The sequence below is a fragment of the Rhagoletis pomonella genome, unplaced genomic scaffold (assembly GCF_013731165.1).
Source record: "Rhagoletis pomonella isolate Grant_MI unplaced genomic scaffold, Rhpom_1.0 Rhpom_scaffold_00012, whole genome shotgun sequence".
NCBI classification, from domain to species: Eukaryota; Metazoa; Arthropoda; class Insecta; order Diptera; family Tephritidae; genus Rhagoletis; species Rhagoletis pomonella.
In genome coordinates this window covers 15,230,491-15,248,679 of record NW_023458566.1, presented here as the reverse complement: position 1 = coordinate 15,248,679, position 18,189 = coordinate 15,230,491, and the positions used below count along the sequence as shown (strand labels likewise).

At 34.7% G+C, this 18,189-nt stretch overlaps 1 protein-coding gene across 1 annotated transcript; it reads right to left on the bottom strand.

Annotated features, from left to right (window-relative positions):
• Window positions 1–7,613: 7,613 nt before the first annotated feature.
• LOC118747471 (forkhead box protein biniou) lies at window positions 7,614–17,915 on the bottom strand. Its single transcript, XM_036481521.1, has 4 exons — window positions 16,825–17,915; window positions 10,413–10,686; window positions 9,922–10,330; window positions 7,614–7,986 (listed from the first exon to the last, which is right to left on the bottom strand). The coding sequence occupies exons 1-4, from the start codon at window positions 17,913–17,915 to the stop codon at window positions 7,694–7,696; spliced, it is 2,067 nt and encodes a 688-aa protein (XP_036337414.1). The 3' UTR covers window positions 7,614–7,693.
• Between the last annotated feature and the right edge of the window lie 274 nt (window positions 17,916–18,189).

The window sequence follows — 18,189 nt, the reverse complement described above, 5'->3', positions numbered from 1 at the left end:
GAGGTATAAGCACTACAAGCTAGGAGTAGTCCTGGTTGCAGCATGGTGAATTAGTATATTGAACTCGTGGTGGTTGGCACTTCATCTTCATTCAAAACCAGTTCTTTTGATACCCATATTGGGATATTTTACTTATTTTAATAAATAATTTGAATTTGATTTTTGTATATATGGTAACCCTTTAAAAAATTAAAATCATATTACACATGTACAGGTCTTTTAAAATCGAACGAACGATACAGATTTTATGACTTGGTGTTAAATATTTAACGCAACCATCTCCGAATTCGTGTAAGAAGTTTCACTTCAAAAATTTTGGTCGAATCTAGGGTCTAGGCCTTTTTACATTTTTCGGTGATACATACCTACATTCAGCAAAATACTTTCAAAGCAAAAATTTATTTTTTTTTGTGAGCTTTCATTTACTGGCATTAGAATGGTACGCTAGGGTGGTAGAAATTGAGATCTGGTATGTACTAGAACGGAGTACTTGAGATCAATAAACTTCGGAACAAAAAAAAATTATCCGGAAGACAAGAACATCAATATACATATATCATACTTTAAGATCTGACTGTAAATGCAGAAGATATGACGACAAATGTAAAAAGACCACGCTTACGTCCGACAAAATTTTTTTTTTCCAACTTACATTGCAAAAAACTTTGGACTCAGGGGTGTACGGCGCACTTTTTTCCGGTACGCTGTAGTGGACATATGTCAAGAAAGCATCAATTTTTTTTCGGCACCAAAATCCAAAGTAGTAAAATCGAGAATTTTTCTAGGAATACCTATCTTCCTTCGTTAATATGCTTAGGTCAGTTAAATGTAAATCTTCGCTCTGTTGCCGGACATGGCAATATCAAGGGGAACAAAATAAGTCTGCAGCTGATAAAATGGCCACACAAGCAGCGTTCGTCGTCTGCCGTGGAAAATTTAAGAATAAGTACATCAAAGCGATAAGCTAGTGAAATTAAGGGTTCCTGCTTTACCTCTGCGGCTTCTTCTAAGCTACCTTTGGGAGGCAGTATCAAGGTCCGTTGCGTTTTTTTTTTTACGCTAAGGGGTACCGTTGCTTCAAACTAAAAGTTGTTGCTTGTGGTGTCAGTGATGGTAGTCAGGCATAGAATTTAAGCCTGTTGCTCCAGCTAGGATAGATCTAGTTTTTTTTTTAGGACACTCTTTTTTTTTAAACTAAAAATATAAATACATAGATACACACATATGTAAGTATGTATGTACATGCTTGTACAAATATTTGCACGCTACTACATTTGTGTGCGTACTCGTAACTGGTAGACATGCCTCCGCCGTTCTTCTATTTATATTTACTAAATAAGTAAAATTTATATTTTCCTATTTACTTATCACACCGCTTTTGTTTGTTATTAAATAAAACTCTTCACAGCGCGCTGACATAGCCAAGACGACCAGTGCCACCACGACTGACTGCTGCAAGCGCTTAGAACAACAACACACACAACTAAATCGTCATCATCAGCATCATAATGAACATCGTCGGTGATAGCAGAGATCCATTCAACATTTTTAAGTTGAATAGAAGAAAAATAAAAAAAAAAAAACATCTATGTATATGTACTTATGAAGAAAATGAGTAAAGTGAAAGCTGCTCTTCTTCTTTCACTGAATCTTTGTGTACCCATCAAAAGCAGCTGCATTGTTATTTTATTTTTCACCCAATTACTTGAAAATTTTATGAATGACAAATGCATTTGTTTAGCGTAAATTTCATTTACTATTGAATAATGTATAGAATGCACAGGTTGTGACCGGAAGCACTTTGGAATTTTTACTCTTAAAAAAAATTATCTATCATAAACGGATAGCAAACAGGTATAAGATGGTCTATGTACATAGAATCATAAGCCATTTTTGTTATTGAAAAAAAAACTTAGCTTGTGCATTAGACTGGGTCGCAAAAAAAAATTCTATTACGAATTATGAAATAATTTTTGCTTTGGCCAGTTTTAAAACATCAAAAATCTACACACTTTGGGTGCTGACATTTTTATTTCTAACATAATTTAAAATTTTTGTATATCGTTGAAAATATGTTTTTAAACCATGTAGACCGTACCACCCTAGAAGCAAACAAAAAAAGTTCGCCGTGCATCTCTTGAGTCTACAGTAACTACATTTGCCAGCGATTTCGAAAAATTCAATTTTTTCTCGAGCACATAGGTCGCCATTTTACCTTTTTCGTCATATTTTCGACGTTTACAGTCGGATCTTAAAGTATGATACATATATCGCTATTCTTGGCGCGAGCAGATTTTTTTTGTTACAAAGTTCATTGACCTCCCTATTCTAATACCTAGATGCCCAACATATGTACATTAGCTTCTTATCACGCTAGCGTGCCACCCTAATATTTATTTCTCTTATTAAAATAGAACTATTAAAAAAAATATGTTTATTTATTTATTTTCAATATTTTAATATAAATAAAATTAATTCATTAACAAATGACATATACATAAACCCAAGTTTAAATCTTTGTAGAAAACAAAAAAAAAATTAACAAATTTTCAACCACATTTCAAATCTTTTTTTAGAAGTGTTAGAATTTTTTGAGTATAAGGCTTGTAGCTCATTCAATTTTAGTATAATAAAGCGTAAGTTTCAAGTGTCTGGGAGTTACCGACGATTTTTTAGAATTCTTTTAAATTCTTTAGATTTTTTGTCGCGTTTGCTTCGTCTGATTCCTTATAGCGAATAAAGGAAATTTATTTTTATATGGAGGAAAATCGCAATACCTTCGACAAACAAAAATCTAAAAAAAATCAACGGTAATTTTTGAGCCACTTTAAACTAGCACTTTATTATACTAGAATTCAAGTGGCTACAAAACTGCATACTCAAAATCTTTCTAAGATCTAAATAAAAAGCTTGGCATTTTTTCGAAGTTCGATTTTTTTTTTAATATTACAGAATAAACAATATTTTTATAAAAAATAACTAAAATTAAATAAAGAAAAAATTAGTTTTTAAAACTTGCCAATATTTGGTGCGCTTATGATTATGACACAGTGTGTTATTTTGCATACTCAATTAGAGACTGCGTAATCCAGAATGCCCAAGCTCGGTAAGCGAATTCTATCTAACCAAAATGACGTATCTACATATTTAGTTTTGTATCTGGCTCAGGACTGGCACTTCATCAACACTCCACAAAAAATATTTGGGACCTTTTTATGCTATCACGTCAACAATTTGGATCTTTCATCAATCGAAATGAATAAAGGTTTGGAATTTAGCCAAAAGTGTTAGCGCCAAAATATATTATTATTGTCAAATCGTCGTGTTTTTGTCATACTGGTGGATTTCTTTTATTTATTATTTTATTTTATTTTTTATATTATGCACTTTCATATAAAAGCTATTGTCCACCTTGCTTTCGAATCTTATTAAGATTTATTTCTCATCTGAATTTCTTAGTATTCTGTATTCTTAAAATCCCTTTATTATTTCTAGTTTTTCGTAATAAATTCTTAAATATAACTACAGTGTGACAAATGCAAGCCCTCATATAAATATTTTGATAAGTTCTTAAGCAAGCATAACTAAATTAGAATTAATTCACAAAAACCTTCATACATACATATGTACATATTTTCTGCAAATTTTCTATACAAATATAATTATTTTTAAATAAATATTTTTCTTAATCACTCAGCAAAATCGCTAACAATATCCAATCCAATAGCATTTCGGGGTACCGCAAATTTTTTATTTACAAATTAAATATTTATTTTTGATTTTTGCAAAGCCAATCATCAAACACACACCCTTACACTTTTTTCTTGCTTATACTTTGTTTACACATGACACACAAATCCTACCACCTATCTACCTACATATGTATTTACTTGCCACCAATGACATCCTTTTGCCACTCATGCGTTCTTCGTTGCACTTCACATGCAAGCTGGCTTCACTGCTGCCGTCCAAAAAAAAAAAAAAACACTCGCAACCGGCTGTCAAATGCATTTCCATTGATGCCTTGACCAATTGTGCATTGTCCGCGTCGGAGCGGTAGCAAGTTGCAACTGCTGCTGCTCAAGTCTCTTTCGGCTGTGCGCTTGTGTAAATATTTTCATAATTTTCATATTACTTTTCCGCACAATTTTCCAATTTTTTGCTGCACGACTGCTTCGCTACAAAACGGTTGCTGTCTCATTTGGTAGGTGCGTACGTAAACATTAACTTTTAAAAGAGATTTAATCCTGATTATCCTTTGACTGTGCATTTTTTTTTTTTTGTTTAGTCTTGCAATTCTCAACGGTTTCGCACAAAATTATCCTGCCTACGGTGGCACTAGCCACTAGCAGTGTCTGCCGCCTGTCCGCTGTCCGCTGACCATTAAAATTCGTCTCAGTCGCTTGTTGTGATTCTTCCTTCATGGTTGGCTAAGAAGATGATGCGATCCGATCAGCTTTCGACTTGCAAATGCGAAAGATCCGGCTTGGTCGACTTTTTGATGCGATTTTTATTCTCTTCTATATGACAAAGGCTGTGCTGTGCTGGCTTGGCAAATTGTTGAATATCTGCGTATATGAAGAAGGTTCTTTTGACTTTTCGAGATTTTAATTTGTTCACAAAAGTGAGACAATTATGTGCGTAATTGGATTGAGTCCCACATACTTTTGGTTACTAATGCCTTTGTCGTATTGATATCTTCTAACAGAGGGGTATTAGTTGAGGAATTGTATGTACATACAAAAGATATGCATCTATTTTAGATGTGTAAGTATGCCGTAATTGACTACGATACTGGTATTACGTTGAAAGTACTTGGAGTTGTAGGCAAAGCTTAAAAACGATATCATCGAAAGTTCATCAAACTGTTTGGAGTCCTCTCCGATTTGAAAACCCTTAAGTTTTACTATTTAGGCTGGCATTTTTCGTCTATATTTCCGACAATGCACTAAGGTAACGTTTGTAAAAAATATTCGCCTAAATGTACATATGTATGCATTAAGCTGGTGACATAAAGCTGATGTTGAAATTTATTCAGGAATATAAGACCACGAAAAAATCATAGAAAATCTTCAACAGATCTTGCTTCTTTTAAATTGAAAAACCAAAAAATTCTAAACGCAAAAAGTACTAGCCGATAGTTAAGAGAACGTCTTAAGTCCTCATCAGTTTTCTTTCCTAATTTTTTCAAATGAAAAATTTTTTAGTATAAATTTTTAATATTAACCAAGCGCATCTACATACATACAGACAGAAGTTCACTGATAGAACTTTTTCCGTTTTCGCCGGAAGTAGTTATTTTACCCATCACTCGATTAACTCCTAAAAGCGAGCTGCGTTTTCCTATTTTCAACTGTTGAAAAATTATCTGCGATCGTTAGGTGCGTTTATTTTCTTCGCTTCACCACATACAGCGTCATCTACGAACTAATAGCAGTTCGTCTCAGTTTCAAACCGGATATTCGCTTTACCGATATGAATTACACAAATATGAAGAACGGAGATCGGCCAAATTGACTAGCGTTACGTCACGTTAAATAAAGTACGTTGCCGGGGTCATTTTTAAATCCTGCAATGCGCTGCTGATCGAAAGACTTCCGCACACACAGTTGAAGTTAATGAAGATACAAACGAAGAAATAATTTCCCTCATTCCGGTCAATGCCATGCAGGGACTAAAGGACTAAATGCAGCTAGTCTTTAGCAAATTAATGTAGAAAGAGCCAAGCTATTACACTGAGAGGATGGTTTCACCTTATTGCGGGTATGGGGAATCGAACTGCATCATTAGTTTTTTAAGTTTTCTACACGCCTTTTTTTTAATTTTGGCTTCAAGGGAAACTTTTCAGGTGTTGTACCCCCTTTTATGGTTTCTAGCTTTTATGCGCTTGGTTTTCCAGCAAAATTTCTTTACAAAGTTGGTAAGAATTTCTCACGCCTTAACTTTTGTAAACATACCAAACCCAAAAAAAACAAATCTTGAACACTTTTAGGTGGAAAATCTGAAAGGTACACGAAAAATATGTTGTGAACCAGAGGGTAGTCTCCACTATGTCCAAGTTTTTGGGGTCGCTGAAAAGGAATATGGAAGGGGGTTGAATTTTGAATTTTCATCAGGGACGGTAATCATTATGAGTAAATTAATTTTAATCAGCATTTAATCATTACTTTACGATTTTTTTCGCTTAAAAATATCTAATAATTATTATTGAGTTTTATTTTTTTCGCTCAACGGAAATAACTATTATTTGATTTTTATTTTTTCGGTCACAAATAATGATTATTTTATGATTTATATTTTTCCCTCGGAAATAAAAATTATTAATGAATTTAATTTTTACACTTAAAAATAAGGATCATATATAAAATTGAAAATGCCATACAGACGCAATCTATTGAAATTTTGACCTGAAAATTTTGGGATTTAATCCTTTTATTAGGGTGTCGCTACCTCTGAAAAGAATACGTCGGAAATCACGGTGGTATAGCTTTTGAGTGTTTTTTTAATAATCATTATTCTTAAGTGAAAAAAAATCATTAATAATTGTTATCTTTGAACGACAAAATATAAATCAAATATTAATTATTATTTTTAATCATTATTGATTAAACTCGAAAAATAAAAATCATTGTAAATTACAGCAGAGCGTACGAACACAAATACGTGAGTATAGCTAAAATTGTTTTACGACGACTACAACTTGTTGATTTTTTTGGTTAAAAGTTAAGAAATAGTGATTATTTTCCGTTCCTGCTTTCATTCAAAATTAAGATGTACATTAGAGTGTTTAAAGAAAAACAATATTTTTGGAAATTCATAAAGGCTACATCAAAATATTGTTATTTGTGATACAAAAAAAGAGTTACATATTTTTTTATTTCGAAAAAAAAAGTTTTTTTGTAGGTCTCGCTAGTGGGTTTTTTATAAAAACGCTGATGTTCTCATGATGATGTTCGTGACATGTTAAAGTGCAGCTAAAAATGTTGTTTTTATATGTAGTTACTCAGGTATTATTGGGGTCTTGGGCAGTTAGAATGGGCCTAGATTCCGAAATAATGCTTTCGAAAAGAGACATACATTTTTTTAAGTGCCTTACAAGAGCTACCTTAATGCAGACGCGAACATTATTGTTAATCTTAACTGACTTAGTTCTAATTAGTTCACGTTATCGCGAGTGCACTGTACAATTGGCCAGAATTTGTAAAAAAAAAAAATCGTGATCATACGACGCTTCCAAAATGATTTTTGCAGAAACTATCACGGCGGCGTAGAAATCAGCGTCAAGCACTTCGAAAAATAGGCTTCAAAATTCTAAAACTCCATAGATGTTCAAACTTGGGTCGATTTAGGGCCAAACCATTTATTTCAGAGCGTTTCAATTAACCCAACTATCATTGCCAGATAAGTAACGCATTTATTTTTCTTCTCTTTTATTTTAAATATTAAACATTAGGTATACTTATAGGTTAGGTTTATACCAAAAAACTAAAAATTTTTTTTCTTAAAACAAAAGTATTTTCTTAAAAAATTAGAAACAATATTAAAGTAATGTAACCTTAAACTAACTAGTTAAACGTTATTTCACCCTTTAAGGGATTATTTGGTACCTTGTTACTTGTGATGCCACAAACTCTATTATAGTATACCCCTAAGTACCTAGTAGTATTTATTATAAATTTTACTAAATCAGCCATTAATTTGAAAACTTTATATGCTCATAGTAGCCGCCACTCCCACCACCACCACCATTGTTAACGCCAACCAAATGTTGGTGGTGCAGCGGCGGCGTAGACATCGTGCCAGTCGAGGGTGGTGTCGTCATTGAGGGCAAGAATATCGGCTTTCGATCGATAAGCGTGGAACTACCCATGGATGTGGAGCTCGGCGGCAGTGGTGGCGGTGGCGGCGTCATCGCTGAATGATGCTGTTGTTGTTGTTGATGTTGTTGATGTTGGTGCATGTGCGAGAGAGTCATTGAGCGCAAGCCTGCGTACATACATACATATATAAAAGAAGAAAAGAGAGATACGGAAATAGTTAGTTTCCAAGCTAAAGCGTGAGGATGCAAGAAATTTTAAATATATGGAAAATGGCATTTAAGGAAACCAAAAAAAATTTCACACATTTGCCGGTAACATCAAAAATGAGTATTCAAGTTTTAAACGATCTTCATTTGATTACCAACCCAAACACATTCGAGCAAATAAATTTACATACATACATATGTACTTATGTGCGCATGCGTATGCAAGTATAAAGTGATTACCAACAACACAACCCCGGCTTACTTCGCCGACAACACATGAAGCTCGTAAAAATACGCAACATCAATCTTACGCTTCTTCCTTGCTACTCCGGCATTTGTGGAACAATTTTTAATGGATCCGACTGGCGCTTAAGATGCATTTTAGATATTTGATTGACGCGATCGCCATGAAGCTGGCACTTATAAAATGTAGCACTCAACTTCAACTTCAAGCTCTATTTCTCATTTTTTGACATACGTATGTACATTAGACTGCATCACTCCCCATACAAAAAAAATCGGTGCTACTTTTCCATTGGAATTATAAAATTTATTATATTCTAAGACGTCCACCAAAATATTTCGGAAAAATATTAAGATTTAAGTGAGCTAGACCGATTTGAAAATACCTATAAAAATGGAATTTTATATGAAGAAAAATAGTTTCTTAAATTTTTTTTTTGAAAAAATGCCCTCAAATGTCAAAACGGTTTTAGCTTAAAAAAATTGCATAAAAATATTTAAAAAAAATTTAACGGAATCGTAATAATGAGATTTTTGATGCTGTTTTTTAACTTTTTTCAAAGATTGGTATAAGAAAAACTTTAATAACACAGCCTAAACTCTCCCGATTTAGACTTAAGAGGTGTCATTGGAAAGGTTTTTTCTCATCGTTTTTATTTCTTTGCTAATAAACTCATTCAAAGATGACAGAGAAAGGTAGGATGAACGAACGTTATCCAAAGTTGAATTAAGATGTGTTGGTATTTGAAAAATAAAAAATTGGGATACGAATGACTTTTTTTGGACAGAAATAAAAACAGTGTGAAAAACCCTTTAAACTGAGATCCCTTAAGTCTAAATCAGAATAGTTTTGGTCCAGTTATTCAAGGTTTTCGTAAATCAATCTTTGAAAAAAGTAAAAAAAAACAGCATCAAAAATCTCATTCTTACGATTCCGTTGAAAAGATTTTTAAATATTTGTATGCAGATTTTTTAAGTTTAATCTGTTTTGTCATCTGATGGAGTTTTTTCAAAAAGTTCTTTAAGAAACCATTTTTATTCATAAAAAACTCCCTTTTTGGAGGTGTTTTCAAATCGGTCCAGCTCACTAAAATCTTAATATTTTTCCGAAATATTTTGGTGGACTTCTTAAAATATAACAAATTTTGCAATCCCGGCGGAAAAACTGCAACTTTTTTGGTGATGCCGTCTAATGTACATATGTACATATGTATAAGAGTGGTCCTTAAAATATCAAAATCTAAATTTTGTAAGAGGCACGCACCTCTTATTATGTTCTATGTACAAATTAAAGACATAGACGAAAATTTCAATATTAAAAAAAAATCTGGTTTGAAAAAATTTGCATTTAAAAAAATCGCGAAAATTCTAAAAAATGTTGACTTGAATGAAATCTGATAAATTTGATATCTTATTGAAACTTATTCATATAGATTCATAAATCCGCACAGTTATAGCTGGTCAAATTCTAAGACTACATTTTTTGAAACCCTCAAACGACTTCGTGTTTTTTCTTAATTTTGAAATTTTCGTGGATGTCTTTATTTTGTACATATAACGAAATAAAAGGGTGCCCTAAAAAGTTGATATTTTAAGGACCACCCCAATATGTACATATGTATGTATGCGTACTCCGCTCCCACACAACTCACCGTTATCAAGGCTGTAAGCGGCGCCAGCGCCTCCTCCTACAACCCCACCGCCACCCGCCGTACTTGCGTATGGATAATTGGCGGCCACCATAGTGGCTGTCGCGTAATCTAGGCCGGCATTTGAGCTTTGAAGCGCCGCCGCCGATGAAGTAACATGCGAAGGGCTACCCGAGCCACCACTCACCAACGCAGATGAAGTCAGTGTGTGTGCCAGTGGTGGAGTGCCGTTGTTATTACTGCTATGCAGCATGGAAGAGGCGGCGGCTATATTAGAATACTGCGGCAGCGTGGTCTGCGCGTGAGCAGCGTGTGAATTCCATGCGTCCGTGTAGGGTGTAGCGCCGGCAGCGCTGCTTGTAGTGTATTCATAAGAGCCATATGCTTGCGTGGCGTAGAAGTTGCCGTTGTCCTGTGAAAAAAGAAAGAGTAACAGAATCTTATTTAGTGCTGTGTTTTCGCATTTGGGTTATTTTTTTTTTCAAATAGCCTACCATGCCTGGATCGTAGGAAGCAGTTGCGTAAAAACCATTTGTGCTTGGATAGGGTTTCACTTTTAGCTTGGATCGATAGCCGCGCGGTCGTCTGCGTAAACTGGCCTCATCTTCAAACATGTAAGCGGAATTTTGTTCGATGGTCCAGTAATTGCCTTTGCCGGGTTTGCCGACACTCATGCCCTTCGGCAGCTTTTTAAAGCACTCATTTAGGCTGAGATTGTGACGCACAGAGTTTTTCCAACCCACATATGGACCGCGAAAAAACTCGAATCTGGAAAGGTAATTTAAATTAGGAACATGTGAATAGAATATTTATGATAAATACGTATGTACATATGTCAGTACCAGGAACCAGTTACAGTTTTTAAGTTGTCAAAAATCTATATCCATTACAGTATAATGGCCAAAAAATGTATGTCCAGTTTTAAATGACCAACAATTTACGACCAGTTATTAATTGAATTAAAAATTATTTCCAATTTATAAGTATGCAAACAATCTATATCCAGTTTTTAAGTTCCCAAAAATCTATATTCAGTTTACTTCAAATGCCAAAAAAGAAAAATATATATCCAGTTTTTAAATGACAAAAAACTTTGGTCCCGTTTACGCCTTGAATCATGGTGATAAAAGTCTTTGTCCGAGCATCTTTGTTTATTTGAAATTAGGCGCGGCACTGCCAGTATCTGTTGAAATGAGCGAGCGATCATTTTCAACCCTTCAAAGGTTGAAGACCTAATTGCGTAGTAGCACTGGGCAGGAGAGATTGGTTGCGCTGGAGCTCCTAAATGTACATAGAGATCTGAAGGTTAACCCTCAACAAGTGCTAGATCAGCTTGCAAAAAAACTACGAAGGATGTAGTTTTCAATTTGAAAAAAATGTATAAAAAAAATAGATTCGCCCCTGGTATCGACACAAAATCCAAGGATGGTTTTGAGTCTGCAATTTTGTAGCCCATTAAATATTAGTATAATAACGTATAAATTTAAAGAAGCTGTTGATTTTTGGAAATGTTGTTTTTTTAAGGTGCTCTTATTTTCTCCATAAAAAAATCTTCGCATATAATTTCTATAGAAGAAAATGCACGACACCGTCAGCAAAAAAAAACTGCACTTTATTATATGGGCTACACAACTTTACAAAATCTTTCTAAGAAATCTAACTAAAAAGTTTGCAATTTTTACGAAAGTTTATTGAATTTTTTTTTAAATATTGCAAAAAGTTTTAAACTTGTGTTTATATCGTTCTTGTTCCATAAGTTATAGTTAATATTAAAAAAACAAAAAAACAACGAAAATTAAATATCAAAAAGAACTAATTTTGAAAACTTATCGTTATGTGGCGCGCTTTTAATTATGACAAGGGGTGTAGCTCCCAAGGCATAAACCCATCTGTATGTATGTATATGGACGTGAGACTTTCAATTGTCTAGCCAAGGCGTTGCTAGTTCAAGGCCATTACCAAAATTCAGGGTATCCAAACGGATTTGATTTTTTTTTAAATTAGCAAGGATACACTTTTAAAACTCAGGACTGTGGTACATGTAGTGCATGCTGAAAGCATCTACATATAACTCTGTCAATAGTTTCTGCCAATGTTGAATTATCACGAAGTGCGTGCAATAAGGCATGCAGCACAAGAGCCGAAAAAAATCAGCTACTACCCAGATAAAACTAATTCTGCGAAATTTCATCGAAATCCAGACAAAAGCATGAAAGCAGAAAATGTCGTTAAGAACCCATTACCAAAATAAAAATAAATACCCTGTGTCATTTTTGTGACAGAACGCCATTGACTGGGACGAAGTGGCACCCACAGTGCCTGTCACAGGGCACAAATATTTACACATAAAATATAAACAAAATCACAACAACAATTGACATAACAAAAAGCTGCAATTTACATAAACTTTAGGTTTTGTTTTTGTTAAAACTATAGCTTTTATTTAAATAAACACGGCAACTGGCACACACACAGAGGCCACCGGGACATCAGTCAGTGCACGCAATGGCACGAATGGAAAAAAAAATCAACGCTGGTTCGTATTGGTTTTTTCGGTTTCACTTTAATTTTAGGAATATGAGAATTTTTAATGGCTTTTGAGCATTCATTTGTATGTACATATGTACATAAGTAGGAGGACCACAGCCAATAAAAATGTTCATATATGTATGTACATTAGGGTGGTCCAAAAATGCATGCGAAAAAGTAAAGTCGGAAATTTTATGCTCTCACCCTCTAGGATTCTTACCTAGGAGTTATACCTGTGTTTTCTTTATTTTGAAATCAAAAAATATTTAGAGGTCGCTTAAAGCGCTCAAAGTTTTTCATGTATTTTATATGGGGAAAAAACAACTTTTCGTAGAAATGGTATAGAATTCTTAAAAATCAATATTTTCAATCGGAAAACTCTGCAGAAGATTCCCAATAATATTATCCATTTTTTATTTAACTATTTTTTTTAGAGTAACTATATTTTATAGGTCCGCCAAAAACCCTCAAAAGCCCCGGTAAATGCGGTGAGGGGGCCAATAAAAAATTGATAGTGTTAAAAATTGGTTAAATAAGCAATTGGGTATTGCTATTGAAAGTCTCCTTTTTCATGGAAAACTTTGAGCGCTTTGAGCGACTTCTAAATATTTTTTGATTTCTAAATAAATAAAAAAAATATACGTGTACTTTTTTTCAATATAGAACAATCCTAGGGGGTGAGAACATTAAGATTAAGACTTTACTCTTTTTGGACCACCCTAATGTACATATGTACTTGCCAAGCAGAATTGGTGTCAACTAGTGCGCAGTGGCCTCAAAAAGAACAAAAGAAGAGCAGAGTTGAAAAGGCTTCAAATTCGGACGCACTCAAATTGTTGTGAAAATAAACGCATTTTCAGCTTAAATTTCAATTAAACGCGATTATCGATGAAAGAATATTGAGAGAGTGTCTGAATTTTATAATTTGTGTAGCTATTCTACAAGCATAAAGCAGATGAGAAATTCAAATGATTTTGTTTTGAGAAATAATAATAAAAGGCAAAAAAGGCCAAACTTCGAAATAATTGCCGAAAGCTGTGCTTTTGCGATTCTAGACGACAACATTCAGCCAGGCACTAAGATTTTTATTTTTAGATAATTGCAAAATAGCTGCGTCCTTACGAACGGTTTGTATCCTTTATGATCTAAAAAATTAAATTTGAAAAAACAAACTAAAATCATAAAATAATGGTTAAATTTGATTGGAGGATTCAAAATCAAATTTTAACTGTTAAATTATGACTATTAAGCATCATGATATTTGCGGACAATGCAATAAGCCACTTTTTTGAAATTGCTAAAAGCTTTCGAGGAACCTCTATTCAAAAAGTTTTAACGAAAGATAGTCTGCAGTAGGGGTAATTATTTGTGGGCCCTTAAAATGTTGGTGGTGTTAGTTTTCTAATACGTTCTAGCGAAATACTAAACTTTTCTAAAATCACCTTTTTTTATTAAGTCCGCCGATGCTGAATATGTCGAAAAAAAAATTGTTTTCAAAATTTCAATTAAAAAAGTAAGTAATATAAAGTCCTGCCTTTTTGAAATGTCTTTGCCAGGTACATACATATGATTTGACCCTTCTGATACGTCTACCAAATCAGAGATGAAATTGAAAAAAGTCGGTATCGATCAAAAATAAAATGGAGAAAAGCTATTCACTTTAAAATAATAGGAAGAGTGCTTTTGTAAAGGAGTTCGCCATAGGGAAAATTGCCTTTTTTAACATAAATTTGCCATTGTCAGAAAAAAAATGCAGAGTTCTCAAGTTGATAGCTACATGCAAGACTTCCGACGAAGTATTTTGAAAAATATTAAGATTTGCGTGTGCAGGGCCGATTTAAAAATTACTACTTCCAATATTTTTGATTCCGTTGATAAAATTTTTTAACATTTTTACCTTTTAATCTTAAACTCGTCTATCTACTGAGGTGAGTTTTGAGAAGATATATTTTTAAAAACGTTTTTTTTCTATAAATAAATATGATTTTTCTTAATATTTTTTCGGAAGTATTAAAATATAATCAATTTTCTAATTCCTATGGAAAACCGCTACCTCTTTTATTTTTGTATGCAAAGTGATGCACCTTAGTGTACATAGATATGTAAAATTATTCTCTAAATACTAAAAAAAAATATAAAATTCTCAATCTCAAAAAATGATAATAAGCAAATTGAAGACTATCTTTTCTCGAGTTCAGAAATACATAAATATATATATATATATATATACATATATATATTTTTTAAATATGCCCTTTTTGTTGAGAAAGCGGTTTCTCAAATTAAGGATATGTTGAGACTCGACGTTGCAGATTCGGAAATAGTTACATAAATATCGAGGGCTAAATGGTTTGTGATGTTACAACTTGTTTGAGACTTAACTCTCATCCCTGATGTAAATGTTGACCTTATATATAGCTTGTTAGAAGAATTTACTTTTCAATTGTAAAGTTGGAATTAACATCAGTGCTGGCAATTAAGTCTCAGACAAGTTCCAACAATCACAAAGTACTTTTTGCTAAAATGCGAGATAGCTCTAATTGAATATCAAATGTACCATCGTTCTCAACCTCAAGTCCCTCAAAAACCTAAATGTTGGTTGGGCACTTGAAATAATAAACATAAACAGACCAAATAGAAATATTTAAATACCAAAGTTGTTAATAGATACATAAATACATATGTATGTAGATCGTCGTCCACTACAATAGCAGGAAGACCGTCACCTTTTACTTCCCCCAAGTAGGGTAAAAACCAGCGGACCAATCCAAATCATAGGACCCATCAGTCTTGCGTCCTCCCTACGAAATACCATTGCATAGAAACCAATTTGGTCTATCTCCCAGTTATTTCGCCTCTGTTATGGTTCATTGTAGTTGACGAACTACTCTGTTTTCTTAGTAAAGAGGGTCACGATGTTCAGGGCTACGCGGACGAAATTGTCATCTGTATCAGAGGTAGGTTTGAGGACAGGACACAATATCTAATCTCATACAGAATGCCTTGAATATAGTCGCCAAATGGTGCAGTAAAGCAGGTTAAATGTAAATCTCAAGAAGACAAAAATGATCGTTTTCAAATTTCTAGAACCACTCTCTCAAGGAGAAAATATAGACTTCCTTAAAAAGCCCAAATATCGGTAAGTTATCCTTGATGACAAGCTCTCATGGAAAAGGCTATTCAAAAGGCTTGGGCTTCTATCTGGGCCTACCCGAAACTAATGGAGCGAAATCGATGTTATCTCCAAACCAATTCTAACGTCAATATGCTTCGCCCGTCAAGTTATCACCCGTATGCTCTAATCCGGAAGTTCGTAGTTACGAATTCGTAGCTCAGTTCCGAAAATTCGAAAATTGCTATGCTATAATCCGATCGTAACTATCAACGGCGTTGCCAACTAAAATAGTGAAGCTCTTAATCAGCTGCTTTGACAGAAACAAATCAAAATAAATAAAATCGCAAGTGAATAGTGAAATTAAAAAAAAATTAGTTTAATCATTATTTGAAAAGACTTTTCCTTAATTAAGTAGAATTAAGTAGAATACAAAGCTCCCTCCTTTTAAGGGCCTCCATTTCCCTAGATATTGTGCCGCTTTAATTCTTGGAACGCTTTCCCAAAATTCCACCAGATCCTCTTTAGCTCCTTTTACGAAGCCTCGAAGCATTCCACCAGTTTTTTGTATTGCGAGCGATTTGTTGTGATCTTCGATCTGATAATTTCTTGGACATTTAATATTTTTTTTTGTATTCACACTTCAACTTACATACATATTTTTGGGTTTACACACTATATTTTATTGATATTTTAAAACAATTTGTTTCGCTCCGACATGAGTTGCTACTCGTACAAAATTTCTGACAAATACGTAAAAATGACGCTACGTCGGATTCAGGCATACCAACATTACGAATTTCGAAGATGGCCTACGAATTTCGAAATTACGATACGACAACGCGGATTTCGGCATACCAATTTTACGATTCGTAGTAAAATCGAATCTACGACGGATTACAGCATAGGGGTGTATATATAGTAAGACAGAAGTAAAGTATTACTGGCGCGATGGCCTGCCTTCTCTAGACCTTGCAATTAAGAAAAATGTTCTCCGATGGCAGCGTGATTTTCTTTAATGCCGGCATGGGTCATCTGTTTATATATCATATCACATACCATATATGATCACAAATAGCCGTGAGGGTGCCATAAATCAAAAAAAAAAATCCCATTATTGACCAAGCAGCCAAGGGACAAAATGCAGAACAGAGAACTTCCAGGGCTGTGTGAAGCTTTAACTGCATTATAGCCACTTTATCAAACTAAGACGGCAATACATAGAGAAATTTTGTATTGCCCTCCTTAATCGCATATCATCTTACCTTTTCTGCAGAAAGCTATAGATTTCACTAAGCGTCAGCTTTCCCGTTGGTGATTCTTTGATCGCCATCGCAATCATATTTATATAACTCAATGCAGGTTTCTCAGGGCGCCTTGTGCCTGATTTTTTCGTCGTATCTGGCGGCGTTAGTTCCTGCGTTGACGATGAAGTTGACTGCTGTTGTTGTTGCTGATGCTGTTGACCACCACCACCACCACCACCAGGCGTCGTTGTACCACCACCTTCACTTTGGTGGCTATGCACCGACTTCGCCGGCGACGAACTATTCGAATAGGACATCGCTTCGGTTGTGGCACATAATTGGCCAGAAACGCTATGCGAACTGGTTATAACACCCGACCCGCTGGACACTGATGGCATACCACCGACATTTTGTATGCGTTGCAAGGACTGCGACAAATGATCAGAAGAGCTTGCTTCCGCAGAGACAGGCATCGCAGATGGCGCAGCAGTATGTTCATGCTCGTGCTGCGCCAGGTACTCGGAGGTATTGAAAATCGCATTACTAGTACAATATTTTATGGTGGATGTATAATGTGGATTCAACTGCTGTCCCAGATCCGACATTTTCGCGGAAATGATGCGATTTTGTGTAGCCGCATAATGTTGTTGCAGCTCACCTTCCGACGGCGATTTGACGACGACACCTTCATTGTGGGGCGACGAATTGGGCGAAATCGGCATTAGCATGCCAATGTCGTTTTCGTTTGTTGTATGCGGCGAGGAGGCACATATGGTGTGCATTGACGTCAGTCCATATGTGGCGGCGGCCTCCGAGACATGCACGGGCGGTTGAGCCATCATGGTGGCGTAATATTTGCGATCGAGATAGTTGAGGTCGGGCTTCTCGTCCTGCAATTCAGGTGACTCCTGCGGCGGCATGCGCATCATGGACGTTTGATCGCCGTATGTTAAGGGGGCGAAATTCGATGCTGACAAGATATTCGACGGCAGATTGCGATAAATGCTGCTGTGATGAGGTAAATGTGCGGAGGAGTGGTGGTGGTGGTGCAAGCCATTGTGCGTGCCGGAATGACCGTTTGAATCCATTACATCCTCGCTTTTAATCATTATGCAATTATTTAGTTTCACTGGACCACTTTTATGCAAACAATAATTTTGCTAGGACTAATTTTTATATAATTTATTTTTTGGTTTCAACTCAACACTTTCGCGATGTTTTTATATGTGTCCATGGATAGATACGCTATATTCATCTTATTTTTTTTTTTTGTATCTTTCACTTTTTTATTTTGAATTCTTTTTTTTTCACTTTATGCTGATATGTGTGTAGTATATATCGTCCAGCTTTTACGCGATTTTGTACTTTTCTCTTTCGCTATTC